The following is a 16,692-nucleotide window of genomic DNA, read 5'->3' as shown; positions in this document are numbered from 1 at the left end:
TTCTGAGATCTTCAATTTCTTTCTTCAGAAACTTGAAATTATTATTTTTATGAAAGCTAGTCTCATGAATCAGGGAATTAGTCATAGGGTTATGCTAGACCAGGGGTTCTTACTGGAGGACACTTGTGTCAGAGAAAAAATAATCATGACTTTGGGGTAATGGACAGGGAGTAGAGACAAGGTACTTGAGTTCAGGATATGTTTCAGAGCTACAAGACCTAGTGACTGATGGGCTGAAAGTGGGGTTTCACAAAGGGAAGAATTAGAAAGACACCCAGGTGTGGCTTGAACCATTCCAGAAGGCAGCAAAGTCAGGGTTAAGCATCACAGGCTAACATATCATTCCCCTTTCTACTACCAGCCCAGTTGCCAGCATTGCTTTATGTCATATACTCATGTTAATGTTGCAAAGCTATTTGTATTTCTGACAATACACAGAATGACTTCGGTTGTCTTGCAGCTTAAAATATCTCAAAAATGATTTCTTTTGGTCTTAAATACCTACTTTTCACAATGTGTGTATCTCAAGGGTGTTCTCTTTTTATTTGCATAATGCATATTCAGGAGACACACATACCAATATTGATTTAAATGCAAAATTTGAAGGCAGAGTCAACTGGATAGATTAGTTTTTCTTTCTTTCTTTCTTTTTTAAATTCTATTTTATGTATATGTGTATGCTGTTGTCTTCAAACACACCAGAAGCCAGCCTCATCAGATCCTATTACAGATGGTTGTGAGCCACCATGTGGTTGCTGGGAGTTGAACTTAGGGCCTCTGGAAGAACAGTCAGTTCTCTTAACCACTGAGACATTTCTCTAGGGACAAATTAGGGTTTTTTTTTTTTTTGTTGTTTGTTTCATTTTGTGTTACTTTTTCATCTGCCTTCATTCCCTGGTAGGTTTCTTCTGCACATCTGTTTTGTTTACCTTACATTTTAACCCTGGAATCCATCTTTTTATTTTTTTTTTCCTCTTGCATTTTGTTCTTTTGCAACTGTTCTTTGAACTCACTTACCTGGTGACATGGCTTCTATACATTCGGGATTGAGTTTTCCTCTGGAGCTATTCTGTGTTCTTTCCAGTGTTTCCTGATGTCTGCTGCCTCAAGTCTGACAACCTGAAACCACATATTGCACCAAGAGGGGCTGCCGTGCGCATTCTTTCTTGGTTGACACTATTAAATAATTTTTCATTTCCTCTTCTCTAAGACATATTTCCTCTAAGGACACAGTCATCACCTCCTGGTTGGGACTGTAATTTTGGTCTCATACAGTTTATTCATCTTTGGTTATTTCAGAGTTGCTACTTTAAAGGTTTTTTCTTTTAAAAAATTAATTTTTTGAGAATTCCATACATTATATTTTGATCATATTTACCTTCCCCAAACTCCTCCCAGTTCCAGCCCATTCCATACTCACCCAGACCTGTGTTCTCTTTTCATATACCCATCGAATTCAGCTAATGTTCCCTGTATAATCTTGGGTCTGTGGATCTACCTGGGAAAACTAACCACATTGAAAGAAAACTAATTCACCTCCTCTTGTCAGCTGTCAATTGCCAATAGTTCATCAGTCACGGGTGGGATTTCATGACCACCCGTTCCCTCAGGGCAGAGATTTGTCTGGCTTGAGATTGCACAGGTCTTATGCATGTTGTCTCACACTGCTGTAGTTCATATATGCAACTTCCCTCTTGCGCCTGGAAAACATTGCTTTATTGTAGTCATCTATCACCTCCAGCTCTCTGTCTCCTCTTCCCCAATCATTCCTGAGCTTTAGAAGGTGGGGCTGGGATATAATGATCACAGAACTTAATGGCAAGTCCCTATTGCTGAAGGCAGCACATACTTAAATCACAGAACATGGAGAGATCGAGCTGATATTGAACTTTATCCCTACTGGCTAGCTTTCCTAGTGCTGGATGGGGCACTGCATATTACTGGAGGAGAAAGGTCATTATTAATCTCATTCAGCTGTGAACTCTGACAGCTATGATAAGGACCAGCCTGGAAATAAAGACCTATAGATACAATAGTAGGATGAATGTCATGATAGCAAATCAACCATTTTCTGATTGGATTAAGGAGGTCTGCTCCACAAGGTGCATCCTATGCCTGGCCTCATCATCTGGCTCAAGAGCCTGTGGGTAGCCAGGTTCTAGGTCCTGGGGAGAACCTCGTACTATTTATTATTCTGTTATGGGGACATAGTATGAAATCAACTCCTAATGACTTACTGTTATACCCACAGATGAGTTTATTTCTTAAACCCTATTAGAGAGGCTTCTTTTTATAGCAGAGGCAGATTAACCCAGAAAGCCACACCCAAAAATGGTGCAGAGAATGAGACGCCGTGGAATGCTCAGCATTACTATAGTTCACTAGTTATTTTTACATATATTGATGTCACTACATTCCACAAAGCTGCATTCCATGTGTTATCCTGTGCATAGTTTTTTTTTTAATTATTTTTTTTTAAAAAATAATCATTTTGTGCATGGGCGCACACATGCCACAGTAAGTGTGAGGAGAGAAGATCCACCCTGAATATGGGCTGAGAATTCAATCTAAATAAAAAGAGAAAGAAGCCAGAGAACCCATTGAGCACTGGTATTAATCTATCTCTGCTTCTGATTATCAATGAGAATTCAATTGCACTTCAAGTAGTGGATAGCTTAAATAACTTATGGCAAAGGAGTTTGGGATAATTTACATCTTTACGAGACTGAGTATTTCAAATTCATGGACATGGTATAGCTATTCATTTTATTTGGGTATTTTAAATTTTAAGTAATATTTTATAGGTTTTAGTGAGGATTTCTCGAATCTCTTATTAAATTCACTTCTATTTTGTGTTTTAAAAGATATATTTTCATTTTATTTCCATGAGTGTTTTGCCTATATCTGTGTATGATCAGGCCTGTATGGAGGCCTGGAGAGGGTGTCAGTTCCCTTGGAACTGCAGTTAGAGATGATTATGAACTGCCATTTGGGTTCTGGGAAGAAAACCCTAGTCTTTAGCAAGAGTAGCAAGTATTCTTAATCACTGAGAATTTCTCCAACCTTTTCTGTGTTTTACTGATGACATTATTGTAAATGCCATTGAAACGTATTCTTAGTTGCTTCTTTCTAGTGAACCAAAATGCAGTTGTTTTTGTAAACTGGCTTATCCTGATAGTTTGCTATTCTTATTCATGGTTCAATGGTTTTTATTATAAACTCCTTTGGTTTCCTTTACATAAGAGCATAGGTTGCTAAATAATAGTCATGTTTTTTTTCTCTTCATGCTTTAAACTTTTACTTGCCTTCTGCATATAGTGAAATGTTGAATGTAGGGATAGAGGGTAGAATCCTACCTTTGCTCTTCACAGTAGAGGGAAGTGTTCCTTACCATACTGCTAAATATGATGCTATCTATAAGTTTTTTGTGCATACCCTATAATTACAGGTGAAATGAACTTCTATTTTAGTTTTCTGAAGGTTTTTCTTGTTTTAAAGTAATGAATGAATGAATGTTGATTTTGTGTAATGATTTTTCATACTTACTGGAATGAGCAACTTATATGAAGTGTTGTGAAAGGAATGTCTTATTCAAATGCTATATATACCTATTGATTTTTATCAATTTGCTTCATTAAGCACTATGAAAAGAGTCTTTTCTGTATGGTTTCTGGCAGTTTATTTCTCTATGTGTTGGAAACTGTCCTAGATACCCCGATGAGTAGGTGGCTATTCCTGATGAGTTGCCTGCTTTCCATGCTAAGAATCCTTTCCATGTCTAATATATTTTTTTGGTGATACAAATCTTGTTATGTAGCTCAACTGGAATCCATTATGGGTGTATCACCTTTGTTATTTATTTATTTTTAACGTTTTTACCCTCCTTTGCCTTCAGATTTGCGTTTTTATTTTAATAGAAGGTTCTTCTAAAGAACACATAGTATTTGCTCCTTTTGATGCAATCTAAGAATCTCTTCCTTTTATTTTTGAGTATTAGTCCATTTATGTTTATATGAGTCAATAAACCTTGAATCCTTTTAATATTTTTTCTTAATTTTTGATTTTCAGTAGTTTGTCTATGATGTTCCTATGTGTTTTAATTCATTCTTCTTGTGGGTCAGTGAATATCTTGTCCATGGACTGATAATTTCAGATGTGACCTCAGGTATTTACAAATAAATCTCACTATCCAGAATGGAGTAACAGGTCAATATATAACTGTAGCAGAGTCTATTAGGAATATCTATTATTTTGTGTAGCTGAAGTTCTATAACGCATGAGGTAGAGAGATGAATACTAGGTTAAGCATTCAATAAGTAAGTCTTTCGACAGATACTAGCATCCATTTCTTCTTCTTCTTGGCTACTTTGCTATAACCTGATATGATCGAATGTTACAACAAGACCTTGGCTTGAAAATCCTGGGTTCAAATGTGACTTATTTTCTGTGTGCCTTTGGGCAAAGTCCTTAATCTTCCTGTGTCTACTTCCTCATTTAAAAATGAAGAGATAACAGTACTCATGGGGTTTATATGAGTTTTAATTGTAGATTTTTATTTACATATTTTACTTATATATAGATACATATCTAATCATATACATATAATAGTAAACATATAGTTATGAATCAATGTGGTAAAATCCTTGGAACAATGACAGTACTTCTAAATGCTTGTATGAGCAAAAATGGGTTTAACAGACTCCTACTGAGCTTGCGAAGAGATGAACTTCTGAGCCTTTCTTGAACCTCTTCCCACAGCTGTTATCCCCAGAGCTCACCCACTTTGCCTTGCAAGGTGGCCCAATAACTGCATGTGTTTAGAAAACTGTGTGTGAGCACCTCTTGATTCCAGAAAACATCCTCAGCCTTGTTCATGGACAAAGCTCTGGGGGACTCTGGGCAAATGTCAAATTTGATTATGTTCCAGAGATTGCCTAACAGTCCAGCTTCCTTCCAGTTTTCCTATACACAGTCTCTGAATATGCACAGTGAAAAACTCATAGCTTAAAGGAATTTGAATCCAACACGTATTGAGCACCATGTATCGTTATACTAGTAGGAGTCCACACATTTTGTCGGTAAGGAATTGGAACCGAAAGTGATAAAATGCTTTGTCCAAGGTCAGACAACTTGTAAAGAGGCTCAAACTTTTGTTTGGCTTTTGGCTTTTGGCTTTTCATTACTGGTGTTACAAAACCCTGTTCATGTTCTGTGAGGAAGTTCATGTAGGGGGCAGCTGAGGAGGAACTGAGTCATTTACTAAAGGATGTGTCATATGAATAAGATGATAACAATGGCTTGAGTAACAGAAGAAAACACAGAGTTTACTCTTTAAAGCCAGAGAACTTTCAAAATCTGGCGCAGCTTTCTCTTCTCCCTTTTGTTCCTAAAGGCTTCCCCTGTCCAGCCGTCCAGCTGAACTGATAACCCCGACTGCAGAACTTCCTCTTGTGTTTTCCATTGTAATCGATACCAGTACCACCCACAGGGTCTCTGGCAGTCATAGAAAGGTGTGGCTGCTTGGTATCGAACAGTTAGTATTTGAGGGTTATTGTGTTTGCATTTAAATTCCATAATAAATCCAAATAGCAGATATCAGCAGATATCTGCATTCTACTCAACGCCAAAAGATTCATGCTGGATTCAGCAATGGGTCCCACAGATTAATGGGCAGAGGTGGTAATTGAACCTGGTTCTTTTTGCCTTCATTTTTCATTGACTTTTGGAGACAATAGGTCAGTTCCTGCCCTCTGCATATGAACATCTGGTTTCTCAGCAGTGGTGACCCTGCTTGGGGGATGTCCTGGTGCCTTCACTGAGAGTCAGTTGTCTCTCGGTTCGTGGCTTTGTTTTGAGAATTCCTCTTTTGTTTCATTGGACCGTGCTTCCAAGTGCCACGCTGTTTTGAGCGCCATGGCTCTGGTCTGTTTCCCAAAGTTGGGTGTTTTGTCTAGCCAGCATTACTCATCAGGTTTAAGACTGCGCAGGCTACCTGGAGTCTTTTGTACTTCCATATGAAGTTTAGTTTCTGTTGATGTTGGTGGTGTTCTGTGAATGTCATTGGCATTTTGATGGGGATTGCACTGATCTGTAAGTCACTTTAGGTAGTATAGATATTTTTAATAATATTAGTTTTTCCAATCCATAAAATGGGAGGTTTTTCTAACTTTGGGTCTTTTAATTCCATGAATGCTTTGTAACTTGCTTTTTTTTTTTTTTAAATTATACAGTGTATTTTGACCCTATTTTTTCCCATCCCAACTCCTTTCAGATCATCCTACTCCCTCTATTCATCCAACTGCATGGTCTTTGGCTCTCTCCAAAATACCAAAGCCAGTCAACAAAAGCACAAACAAATGGACAAAAACCATGGAGTCCATTTTGTGTTGGTCACCCTCTCCTGAACCTCAATGCGGCCTGCCTTGAGTCTGCTTGATACCTGGTGATACTCCATTGAAGAAAACAGATTTTGACTCTCTCAGCAGCTATCAATCATGAGTAGCTTCTTGGTTAGGGGTGGGACTTATATCTACCTCCTCTATGCAGTGTTGAGATTTTATCTGGCTTCAACCTGTGCAGGCCCTGTGCACACTGCCACCGTCTTTGAGTTCATATGTGCATCAATCCCATTGTGTCTGGAGGACACTGTAGCTCCAACAAATTCATTATTCAGTTGTCCGGAGGAAATCCCTCCTCTTTTCACTCTCATAAGAACAAAGATAAAACCCAGAGCCTTTGTCCAACTGGTGCGACTTGTGGGTTGACGTGGTCAGTTACTTTCCCGAACCTATCTCTTCAGATTAAGGAAATAAGAATTACTTTATTGGTGTCACACATAGAGCCAAACTGGATTTTTTGTTTTTTTGTTTTTTTTTTATTAGATATTTTCTTTATTTACATTTCAAATGCTATCCTGAAAGTTCCCTATACCCTCCCCCTGCCCCTGCTCCCCTACCCACACACTCCCACTTCTTGGCCCTGGCCTTCCCCTGTGCTGGATCATATAAAGTTTGCAAGATCAAGGGGCCTCTCTTCCCAATGATGGCCGATTAGGCCGTCTTCTGCTACATATGCAGCTAGAGACACGAGCTCTGGGGGGACTGGTTAGTTCATATTGTTGTTCCACCTACAGGGTAGCAGCCCCCTTCAGCTCCTTGGGTACTTTCTCTAGCTCCTCCACTGGGGGCCCTGTGTTCCATCCAATAGCTGACTATGTGCATCCACTTCTGTGTTTGTCAGGCACTGGCATAGCCTCACAAGAGGCCTCTATATCAGGGTCCCTTCAGCAGAATCTTGCTGGCATGTGCAATAGTGTCTGGGTTTGGTGGCTGATGATGGGATGGGTCCCCGGGTGGGGTAGTCTTTGGATAGTCCATCCTTTCATCTTAGCTCTAAATTTTGTCTCTGTATCTATATCCTTTCATGGGTATTTTGTTCCCTATTCTAAGGAGGAATGAAGTATCCCCACGATGGTCTTCCTTCTTGGCAAAACTGGATCTTTAATAATTGGAATGGCCATAGTGCATTTTTTAGACCCAAATAGGGAGAATTAATTTAATTTTGTTTTAAAATGAAGATGTTTTTAGATAGTTTTATTCTTTTCAAGTAAATTGTTAAGTAAGGATACTTTATAGTGCTGTCATGTGTTGTTAAGTTTTTAAGTATCTTTTTATTTAATCACAATAGAATGGAATACATAAAGGATAGAAAAATATTCCACTCCAGAAGACTCTTTGGAGAATTCAAGCATCATCAAAATTGATTATATATTATATTTTTAGTTTGATTTCAAAGTTTTAAAAGCTAAGAGTAGTTATAAAATGTTGAATATCATTTAATTTTTTTTCTGTTTCTACTCAGAATGATTCCAAGCTAATTAGGCCCACTAATGAGTGGTGCTTCAGATAATTAAATCTAGGGATATTTTTTGTTGATTTTATGAATTCACTATAATCTTGATAATAACTATAAGAAAAGTAGAATGCCCAAAAGTATGCATGAGTAACATAACTTAATTTTTATTTCTAAAATTTAAATATTTATAGAATTTTCAAATTAGTCTTGAAGTATTTAAAACAAGCTTAGGTTTATAGCATTGCTAAACACACTGTGTGATTAAAGAGATGTACACACACTTATATGTATATGTAATTTTTTAGCCTGAGAAATGCCAACTTATGTGTACAGAAAACAATAAAAAACACTTATCTGATAATCTCATTTAAAATTGAAATATGTAACAGCTTTACATAATATTATATCATAAAGTATGCTTGCATGCATAATTCCTAGATTATAATTCACTCTTCTAAACTGCTCAGTTCAGCATTTTTTAACCAATCCATGCAGGTATGCAACTGTTGGCATGGAACCAGTTTTGAGCATCTCCTTCAATCCAGTGGATTACCCGTGCCTGCTCTCAATCTCTCTTCATTCCTCAGCCACAGAAACCACATATCCACTTTTTATGTTTCCACGTATTATTTTAGAGACATTTCTACTAAGTGGCATGATAGAATGTGTGGTCTCCTGGATCTGCCTTTGTTCTTAGTGGCATGCTTTGGTGACTCACTCATCCCATGGCGTACCCTGGTGGTCAGCGATTATTGCCAAATGGCATTGCACAGTATGGATAGAGGGTACCACATCACCAGAATCAATCTTTAAAATATTTTTATACATGTATATTGTATTCATTGAGTTGAACATCTGAATACACTTATTAAAAACAGGGAATTGTACCTTTTGGAAGGATGAGTTAGTTACAATCTATGTGTTATACAAGTCAGTGTGATATGTGTTTTAAAGGAATTGAATACAAATGATAAGGATGGGCGAGATATTTATTTATTTATTTATTTATTTATCATTTTTTCTCTTATACAATTAGTATTACATCTTCAGGAGGGATTGTTTACTTGTTTTTGGCAACTTTTATCCTGTACATACACACATACATATACCATACATACATGCCGTGTGCATATATACAAAACACAAGATGTACATCCAAAGAGTCATATATTCTGTGTTTCAACAAGCTCAGAATCACAGAATTTGCTACTTTAACACAGGGTTACCAAATCTAAGAGAAACAATATTACGGGCTTTAGTGGGCTGTGGCATCTGAATTGGTAATTGTATACAAACTTTTAAAAATTTAAAAGTTGTTTATTCTTTGAGACAGGGTCTCAGATATCTTATGTGTCCCCAAACTTTCTATGTACCCGTGGATGACCTTGAACTTCTGAAGCTCCTGCCTCTGCCTCCCTAGACCTGGCATTATAAAGCTTATTTGGTTTACTCGGTGCCGGGGATTGAATTCAGGGCTTAGTCCATGGGAGACAGCTTACTCAGCTTACTTACCGAGCTACAGCTCTAGCCCTTTAAAATGTTCCGACTGTTTTCAATGTTCTGAGAATTCAAAGCCCTTCTATGCTTTCCCGCAGGGTACTTCGGCTCTGCTTGTGAAGAGAAGGTGGACCCTTGCATGTCCTCTCCATGCCAGAATAATGGCACTTGCTACGTGGATGGTGTGCATTTCACCTGCAGCTGCAGCCCAGGCTTCACAGGGCCTACGTGTGCCCAGCTTGTGGACTTCTGCGCCCTCAGCCCGTGTGCTCACGGCATGTGCCGTAGCGTGGGCACTAGCTACAAGTGCCTCTGCGATCCAGGTTGGTCCTCCCTCTAGACAGCAAAGCTTGTCCTAGAAGACTTGGTCGTTTGTCCTTGCATCCCGCGGAATGGGATATGCATAGGAGTGAATCTCCTTGGCTGTGCATATACCTACTCTTCAGACTTACTCTTGGTAGAGCTTTAAGCAGGTCTTTTCTTCGACCCACGGGCCATTCACACTCATTGTGAGAAAACTAGAAAGCACAAGAAAGCGGAATGAAGACTTTGAAGTGGCACTGAACCTTCTAACCCAATTTTAGTATCCAGGGGAAGCAGAACACAGTCCGTTTATCACTGCCCTGTCTATTAAAACTCTTACTGCATGTGCAAGCATGCAAGCATGCTACACCCAGCTTCCTCTGTAAACATTCAGTAGCTTCCTCACTTATTTTCCCAAAAATCCTTTGCATTCATGTTACTGATATTTAGATTGCGGAAGTCTTGAAACCCGGAAGTCAGAGCGATGCCTGGTGCTCGTTCTTGCCTTTCCAGTCTCCTAGTGTGTCTACAAAGAGTGTGTGGGGAGCCCTTTCCTTTTTCTCATTGCCGTTGTGCCTGTTTTTCTACCCTGGCGTGAGCTAAGTCTTTACATTACTTCCCAGCACGAGTCCCCACATGTGACCCTGAGTGAGTCTAGCCAGTACCTGCTTTAACTGACCCCTGGCTGAACTCTAGTCCTGGGATGCCTGTTCTCTATTACTCCATCTCTCTTCAGGGATTGAGTTCGTTCCTCTCCTCTGAGTTCCAAAAATCATCCACACTGTCATTTTCATCATCTTCCCCATGGGACACAGTCACATCCCTCATAGAGATATTTTGTTGCGACATACTGCATATACACCACTGGTTCATAAGGGTTAAATAGCGTCTGGACATCCTACCTGTCTTAGCATGTGTGAGAATACTCTCGGTCATGCTTGCCCAGGGATGAGGTTATCTGTGATGCATTGCTCGGGCTGTTTCTTCATCCTTCAGTGATATGTGATATATTAATGACCATGATAGGTGACACTCTACCCCAAGGGGTGAGAGAATTATGTATACATATTTATATAGATTGAATCAACAGCTTTACCCCAGAGCCATTGCTGACTAAAGGAACAGTCTCCCCGATTTCTTAGCTGGATGTGTCACATCCTTGAACCTTTTTGTGGCTACATTTACCTGGAACCCCTCTGGACATTCATTCTCTACTTGTGGCCTCTTTTACATTAGGGAACCCATGCTCATATTCCAGCCCCAATGCTTCTGGCTCTAAGGCCTCAGTGCCTTTTCCAAAGCCGTCTCATCTCATACTCACAAATCAATTAAAAGTGTTACTGGGAACTGCAGCTAAGCTTTCAGTAGGTGATGCAAAGCTTTTTGCACATAGAGTCTTCCTTCTCTGATTTTTCTAAGCAGCTGATATTTTGCCAAGTTCTCCTTTCTTCTGTGCTCTGCAATACAGAGGAGGGGCTGTTTAATCTGCCTGGTAACCGTGTTAGGATTCTCCAGGGAAGCAGGAGAGACACACACAGAGGTTTATTTTAAGTAACTGGCTCATGCAATTGTGGGGACTGGCAAGTCCAAAATTCGTAGGGGAAGCTGGCAGGCTGCATACCCAGGCACAATGTCTGAGTTGTGCTTTGAAGCTAAAATCCTTCATTTGCAGGAACCTGAGCCTTTGGTCTTCAGGCTTCCAAGAGGTAGCACGAGTCCTGTCAATGTTCTGCGGTCATCAGCTTCAGCCAGAGACCACTGATGCCAAGTTTAATACCATCTAAGAGAAAACGCCTTTTGGGTCTCATATAGAATAGTATCTGGATCCCTCAACTGGCCATCTAGACAGGTGCCATTAATGATCACAGTAATATTTAGGGGTTCTTTGTAATCCTTGAAGTATCCTCACTTCCCTGAATGATGCCTCTCTCTTCTCTGGGTCTGTATCATCTCTCCTGGAGGCCTGTTCTTCAAGGGTGGGAACAGAAGCCCATGTGCGTCACAACTGCATGCTGAGGAAGGAGATGGAGCAGGGCTGTACCATTCCCTACATGGAAAGCATATCATTAGGACAGTGTGGTGTGTGCAGACTGAACAAGGTGCCATTGTGTTGGACAGAACCAGGTCCCCACATGGCACTACCAGGGCTTACTGTGCCCAAGCTCTCTGAAGGTACCAAGGTACCAGCTGTCAGTGGCAACTGGAGGCGAAATCTTGCTGTCAGGAACCTCTCCATATTCTATTACCTGTCTGTGAGAGCCTTTCCTGCTACAAGTTTCTCAGAGAATACTCAAGCAGGACAGACCAGAAGAAAGCCTCATTTTCTCCTCTGAATTCTTTTCTTTCCTATGCATATTTAGTATTTTTAAATTTTTAAGTGGAATGTAGTTATTCTGTCTCTATTTCTCTATGTGGGTCTCTCTCTCTCTCTCTCTCTCTCTCTCTCTCTCTCTCTCTCTCTGTGTGTGTGTGTGTGTGTGTCTGTCTGTCTGTCTGTCTCTCACTATGAACATGAAACATTTGCAGAGCATTTGTGGGCCTCAGTTTCCTCTTTGGGTAGAAAGCTGGAGGGAGGAGTCAGCGAAGTTCCTCTGTTGGTGGTGTGTTGTGCTACACTTTCAAACCTTTCTTACCATTCAGGGTGTTGCCAATAGCATCCGTTGAGGCACAGTGGACTGAGACCTTTCCCATTTATATTTTGCTTTCTCCTGTATTTTCTGCATTGGTCTCCACTTGGAACATTTAGATGGGTGGTCACATGTGGTCCAGCACTATCCCCAAGTAGCCGTGAATCCCACAGGAAAAACATCTTCTGTTCCATAATACCTTCATCTGTTACTCAGCCCTCCAGTGGGGTCCTGGGATTCCATGAGGGCTCATTCATCAAATTTGGAACACCCAGTTGCTTCCACAGGCAATACACTTTCAGATGGTCCTGTGACCAAAATGCAAAAGGCCTTTAAACATCTGGCAGGAATTTACAGTGTTAAGAAGTGAACATGACAGGTCTGTGAATGGGAAATTTCTTGTCTTAATTTTTTTGGAGCATGTAATTGCTTTACCACTCTTTTGCATAATAGTTGAATCTTGTAAGTCTGGGTGAAATTGGGTATCTGGCTGCAGAGTGGAGGGCTGGGTTGTCTTTATAGAGAGCAAAGAGATCCTGTTTCATAAATGGCAACAGATTGAAATCACACCAGATTGGCAATTAGTTCCCATCTGAGAAAGAAAAACAAAAAAACCCTACGCCATTCTCATTACTGCAAATGAGATGTGTCAGGTGTCTGATGTGCAAGCTTCAATTTTAGCTTACTGTTCCCCTGGTTCCTGATGGCGTTTTAATCCTAAATAATAAAATGTCACCACTGAGTAATGGTTGAAATGTCATCTTCCAGTGACAGTTTTAAGTGACAGGCCACTCATTCTGTAAAACACTGCAAATTGAAATTTCCCAGAGGCTGGTGAAGCAAGGCCTAGGAGATGCTGCATATAGTAGCTGTGAACGTGCCAAGGACACACTGTGCCACGACATCTTGTGACTCTGGTAGAACAGTGGCATCTTTTACATATTTCAGAGAGTCAGTGCTGTAGAGGATCAGTACTAGAAGCAGTGGCTGATGGGAAGGAACCAGGCTCAGCTCTCTTTTGACTGGTTTGGACCCCTAATGCATTTGAGCAAGGACTCTTCCACTTGCTTGTCAACCCTGCCACTGTAGGTAGAGAAATCTTAAAGAACTGAAGGTACAAGGCATTCGAGTAGGTATGCCAGTGTATGCATCAAATTCAATTTTTATGAATGATATCTCTCACAACAGTCAACTCAATGCCAGTCAATTAGGCCCCTAGACCTTAACTGGGTGTTAGCTACATTTGCCAGCCAATTCTTCTCCACTAAGGAACCAGCGATTCCATGATGCCATTCAGATGGAGACTAAAAAGCAAATAAAATTAAACTCCTTCCAAACAAAATGCTTCTGCTATTGTCTTATAAAATTCATACTATTCTAGGACTCGGATACTATTTTTCCCCTCTTTTCTCCATTTGCCTTACCTGTAGGCTGCATTTCTGGGTGGCCTATGATATGCATCTGGTATGGCGTCCTACTGTGATACTCAGTATTCTGATAGCAGGCCTGACCACATCAGTATTCTGATAACACAGCCTGGAAACAGAATAAAGATAAGGCTTAATGGTAGGATATTCATAGTGATTGAAGAGCAACAGGGATATAAAGATAGGAAAGCATTTAGCTCGCTAACGAGTGTCTGGATGTACAGATTCTGGGATGAGTACAGTGGACAACTTTTATCTTTATTAGCCAGGGAACTTCCTCTGGTTTACTGGAATGAAGACAGTTCTTGTATTGTCAAATTGTGATCTGCTCCAGCTCCTTAGTCATGAGAGGTACAGAGTGTGTGTGAGAGGCGTAGATTGTGTAGTTATATATTTCAGACTCCCAATCCTTTGACACTCCTGCTTCATAGTCCAAGATATGGTGTGTCTGTGTGTGTGTGTGTGCGTGCGTGTGTGTGTGTGTGTGTGTGCGTGTGTGTGTGTGTGTGTGTAATCATCTGGTCTCAAAGAGGGAGAAAGGAAGGAAGTCTTGCTTTCTCGGATGCAGACTCATCCACAGAAATCTGCCTCACACTATTTATAACCTGTCCGTCACCAAAAAAACAAACCAAAACAAACACCCACAAATAATCCAAAACAGTTTCTATCTCTACTTGGAAATGCTGATGGAACTAAGTGCTTGGGAGAACAAGAACAGCCACCAACACCTGAAACTTGCCTGTCACTTGCAGGTAGATTCCTGGAGTTGTTAGGAGCTGTCCTAGTGCAGGAGCCATTAGACAGTGGGCCAAGTATGATAATACTAAGTATCACTCAGAGGCCGTGGCAGGATAAGACAAAGCAGGACCACATCAGAATTTTGCCTAAGACATTAATATATAAATATTACCATCCCAGTTACTCAGGGAAGGCTAAGACAGGAAGATCATAAATTCAAAGCTTACCCAGGCAAACAACTCAGTTTCAAAATGAAACAAAACAAAAAAAGCAAAAATAGGGCTGAAGATATAGCTCAGTGGTTGAACACTCGGGCATCATGATGTAGGTTCACTCTCCTGTAACAGAACAACCCCAAGATAACCATGTAACAATAAGATGTTCAATTTGCTGTTCAATTTCTACTGACAACCCCATTTCCATTTACTTCCTCACCAGTTACATGTACATACCAAATTGTTCAAAAATTAAAGGATTGCTCTCCATCTTTATGACTGTTTTTGTGACCAAGGTGATGGATAGTTAGGGGCCAGGGAGCTGGACAGAGCTATGTAAGGGAAGCATTTCTTGGTTCACCCATCTTTACTGTGTGAGACCCATGGGTGTCATCCCTCTGCCCTTGACTCTGCTAGACAGGGATGAAACAAGGATTTGAATGTAGTCAATAAAGACCCAGGGCCTCTGTTGCCTCAGGGTAAATAAAAAACAGGGTTAAACGGTCACCTTCATTCTTTGAGGGTGATAATGCCTGAAAAATGAAAACTGTAACTGGAGTTTTTAAATGTTCGTTGTCTTTGTAACTCTTTCAGCTCAGTGCATGAAACTGAGAGTTGCTAGTCACATGGACTTGCTCTGGGAATTGAGGCAGTGACCTCAGTGGCCTTGTCCAGACTGACTGTGCCTTCAGTTGCTTCCATCTCCGAGAACTTACTCCATCCAATTGCTGGGCCAAACATCTGACCTATTTTCTCTTAAAGAAACCAAGGTTTGTAGAGACCAGATGCTGGGAAGTAGAAGTGACAGAAGCCCCATTTTAATCTGTATTTGCTCAACATTACAGACCCACTGTTCTTGACCAAAGGCTAGACTTCTTGGAAGTTGAGGAACTTCTGCTCCTATATTCGTCGTGACCTTGGCCTCTTACTTTGGCTGGGCAATCACACGGACAAGGACTCCTCTGTCTCAGCACTGTCCCTGAAAATGTGGACACCTGACTTGAAGGTGACCTTGACTATGAGTCAGTGAGTGACTCTTAGTAGAAGTTCTTACATCCAGGCACAGAGATGACTAAGTCTAACATGACATGGAACAGAACTCTTGTGAGTGGATAGGACCCCTTCCCCGACTTCCATCCTGTTTTTGAATATCCATTCACATGTGGCTTTGGAATTGATGCCAAGGGATGCTGGGTTGGGAATTTATGACTGCATTTGGTTTGATGTGTCCTGGGTGCACTTCAGTAAAGGAGCCTGCCTTTCTGTGACTCAGAGCCTATAGACACAGCCACTTGACAGACAGATGTCCTGCCCTATCAGCTCTGGGTGTTTCTCTTGATTGGCATTTCTCACTTCTAGGGTCCTTGATATTCTTAATTTGTCTTGCTCTCTAAATCACTGAAAAATCTTCTGCATTGGTTGTTGTGAACCACAGACTCCCTTGATGTTGTATCTTTTCATGGTCTTTGAAATGCTCTTTTCTCTTTTCACTTTTTTTTTTTCATTTTTAGTTTTCTATCTTGAAACAATCTTTGATGTCCTAAGCTTCCCACAGCAAGTCTTCTATAGAAATGACTGCCCATCTTGTCAGTGACAGTGACAGTGACAGTGACTCTTCTGGACCTTGGAACCTCATCATTGGAGGCCCTGCAACTATGGGCATCACTTGTGATATCCGTCTTGTGATTGATGATAACCTGAATCCAGAGTCCATATTACAATTAGACAACAAACTTGAATACTCTTCTGCATGTTCTATTGTTCCAGCCTTCTGGTCTTCGATACACTTGAAGATTCTTTGGAGATTTGAATTTGTACAAAGTCCTGAGGACCATGCATTTCCTCTCTTGTTCCTTACTGGGCCCATTGCTTTTCAGTTTTAAAACTCATTGTGGAAGCTAATGCTTTTACAAAATTGCCTCCATTTTAATGAAGAACACTCAAGTTTGTCTGGAAAAGATGGGCACATGGCTCCTCCCTCCCTCCCTCCCTCCCTCCCCCTCTCCTTCTCCCTCCCTCCTTCCCTCCCTC

General features: G+C 40.6%; 1 protein-coding gene across 1 annotated transcript in view; it reads left to right on the top strand.

Annotated features, from left to right (window-relative positions):
- Dner (delta/notch like EGF repeat containing) overlaps positions 1–16,692 on the top strand; it is a 302,088-nt gene that overhangs the window by 218,611 nt on the left and 66,785 nt on the right. The window contains exon 8 of the mRNA XM_021198700.2: positions 9,450–9,674. Coding sequence (XP_021054359.1) covers positions 9,450–9,674 — 225 coding nt within the window. The remainder of the gene's footprint in view (positions 1–9,449; positions 9,675–16,692) is intronic.

This window comes from Mus pahari, chromosome 5 (assembly GCF_900095145.1).
Source record: "Mus pahari chromosome 5, PAHARI_EIJ_v1.1, whole genome shotgun sequence".
In the NCBI taxonomy this organism is placed as follows: Eukaryota; Metazoa; Chordata; class Mammalia; order Rodentia; family Muridae; genus Mus; species Mus pahari.
Note: the sequence above shows the minus strand (reverse complement) of the source record. Positions and strands in the feature narration are given on the sequence as shown.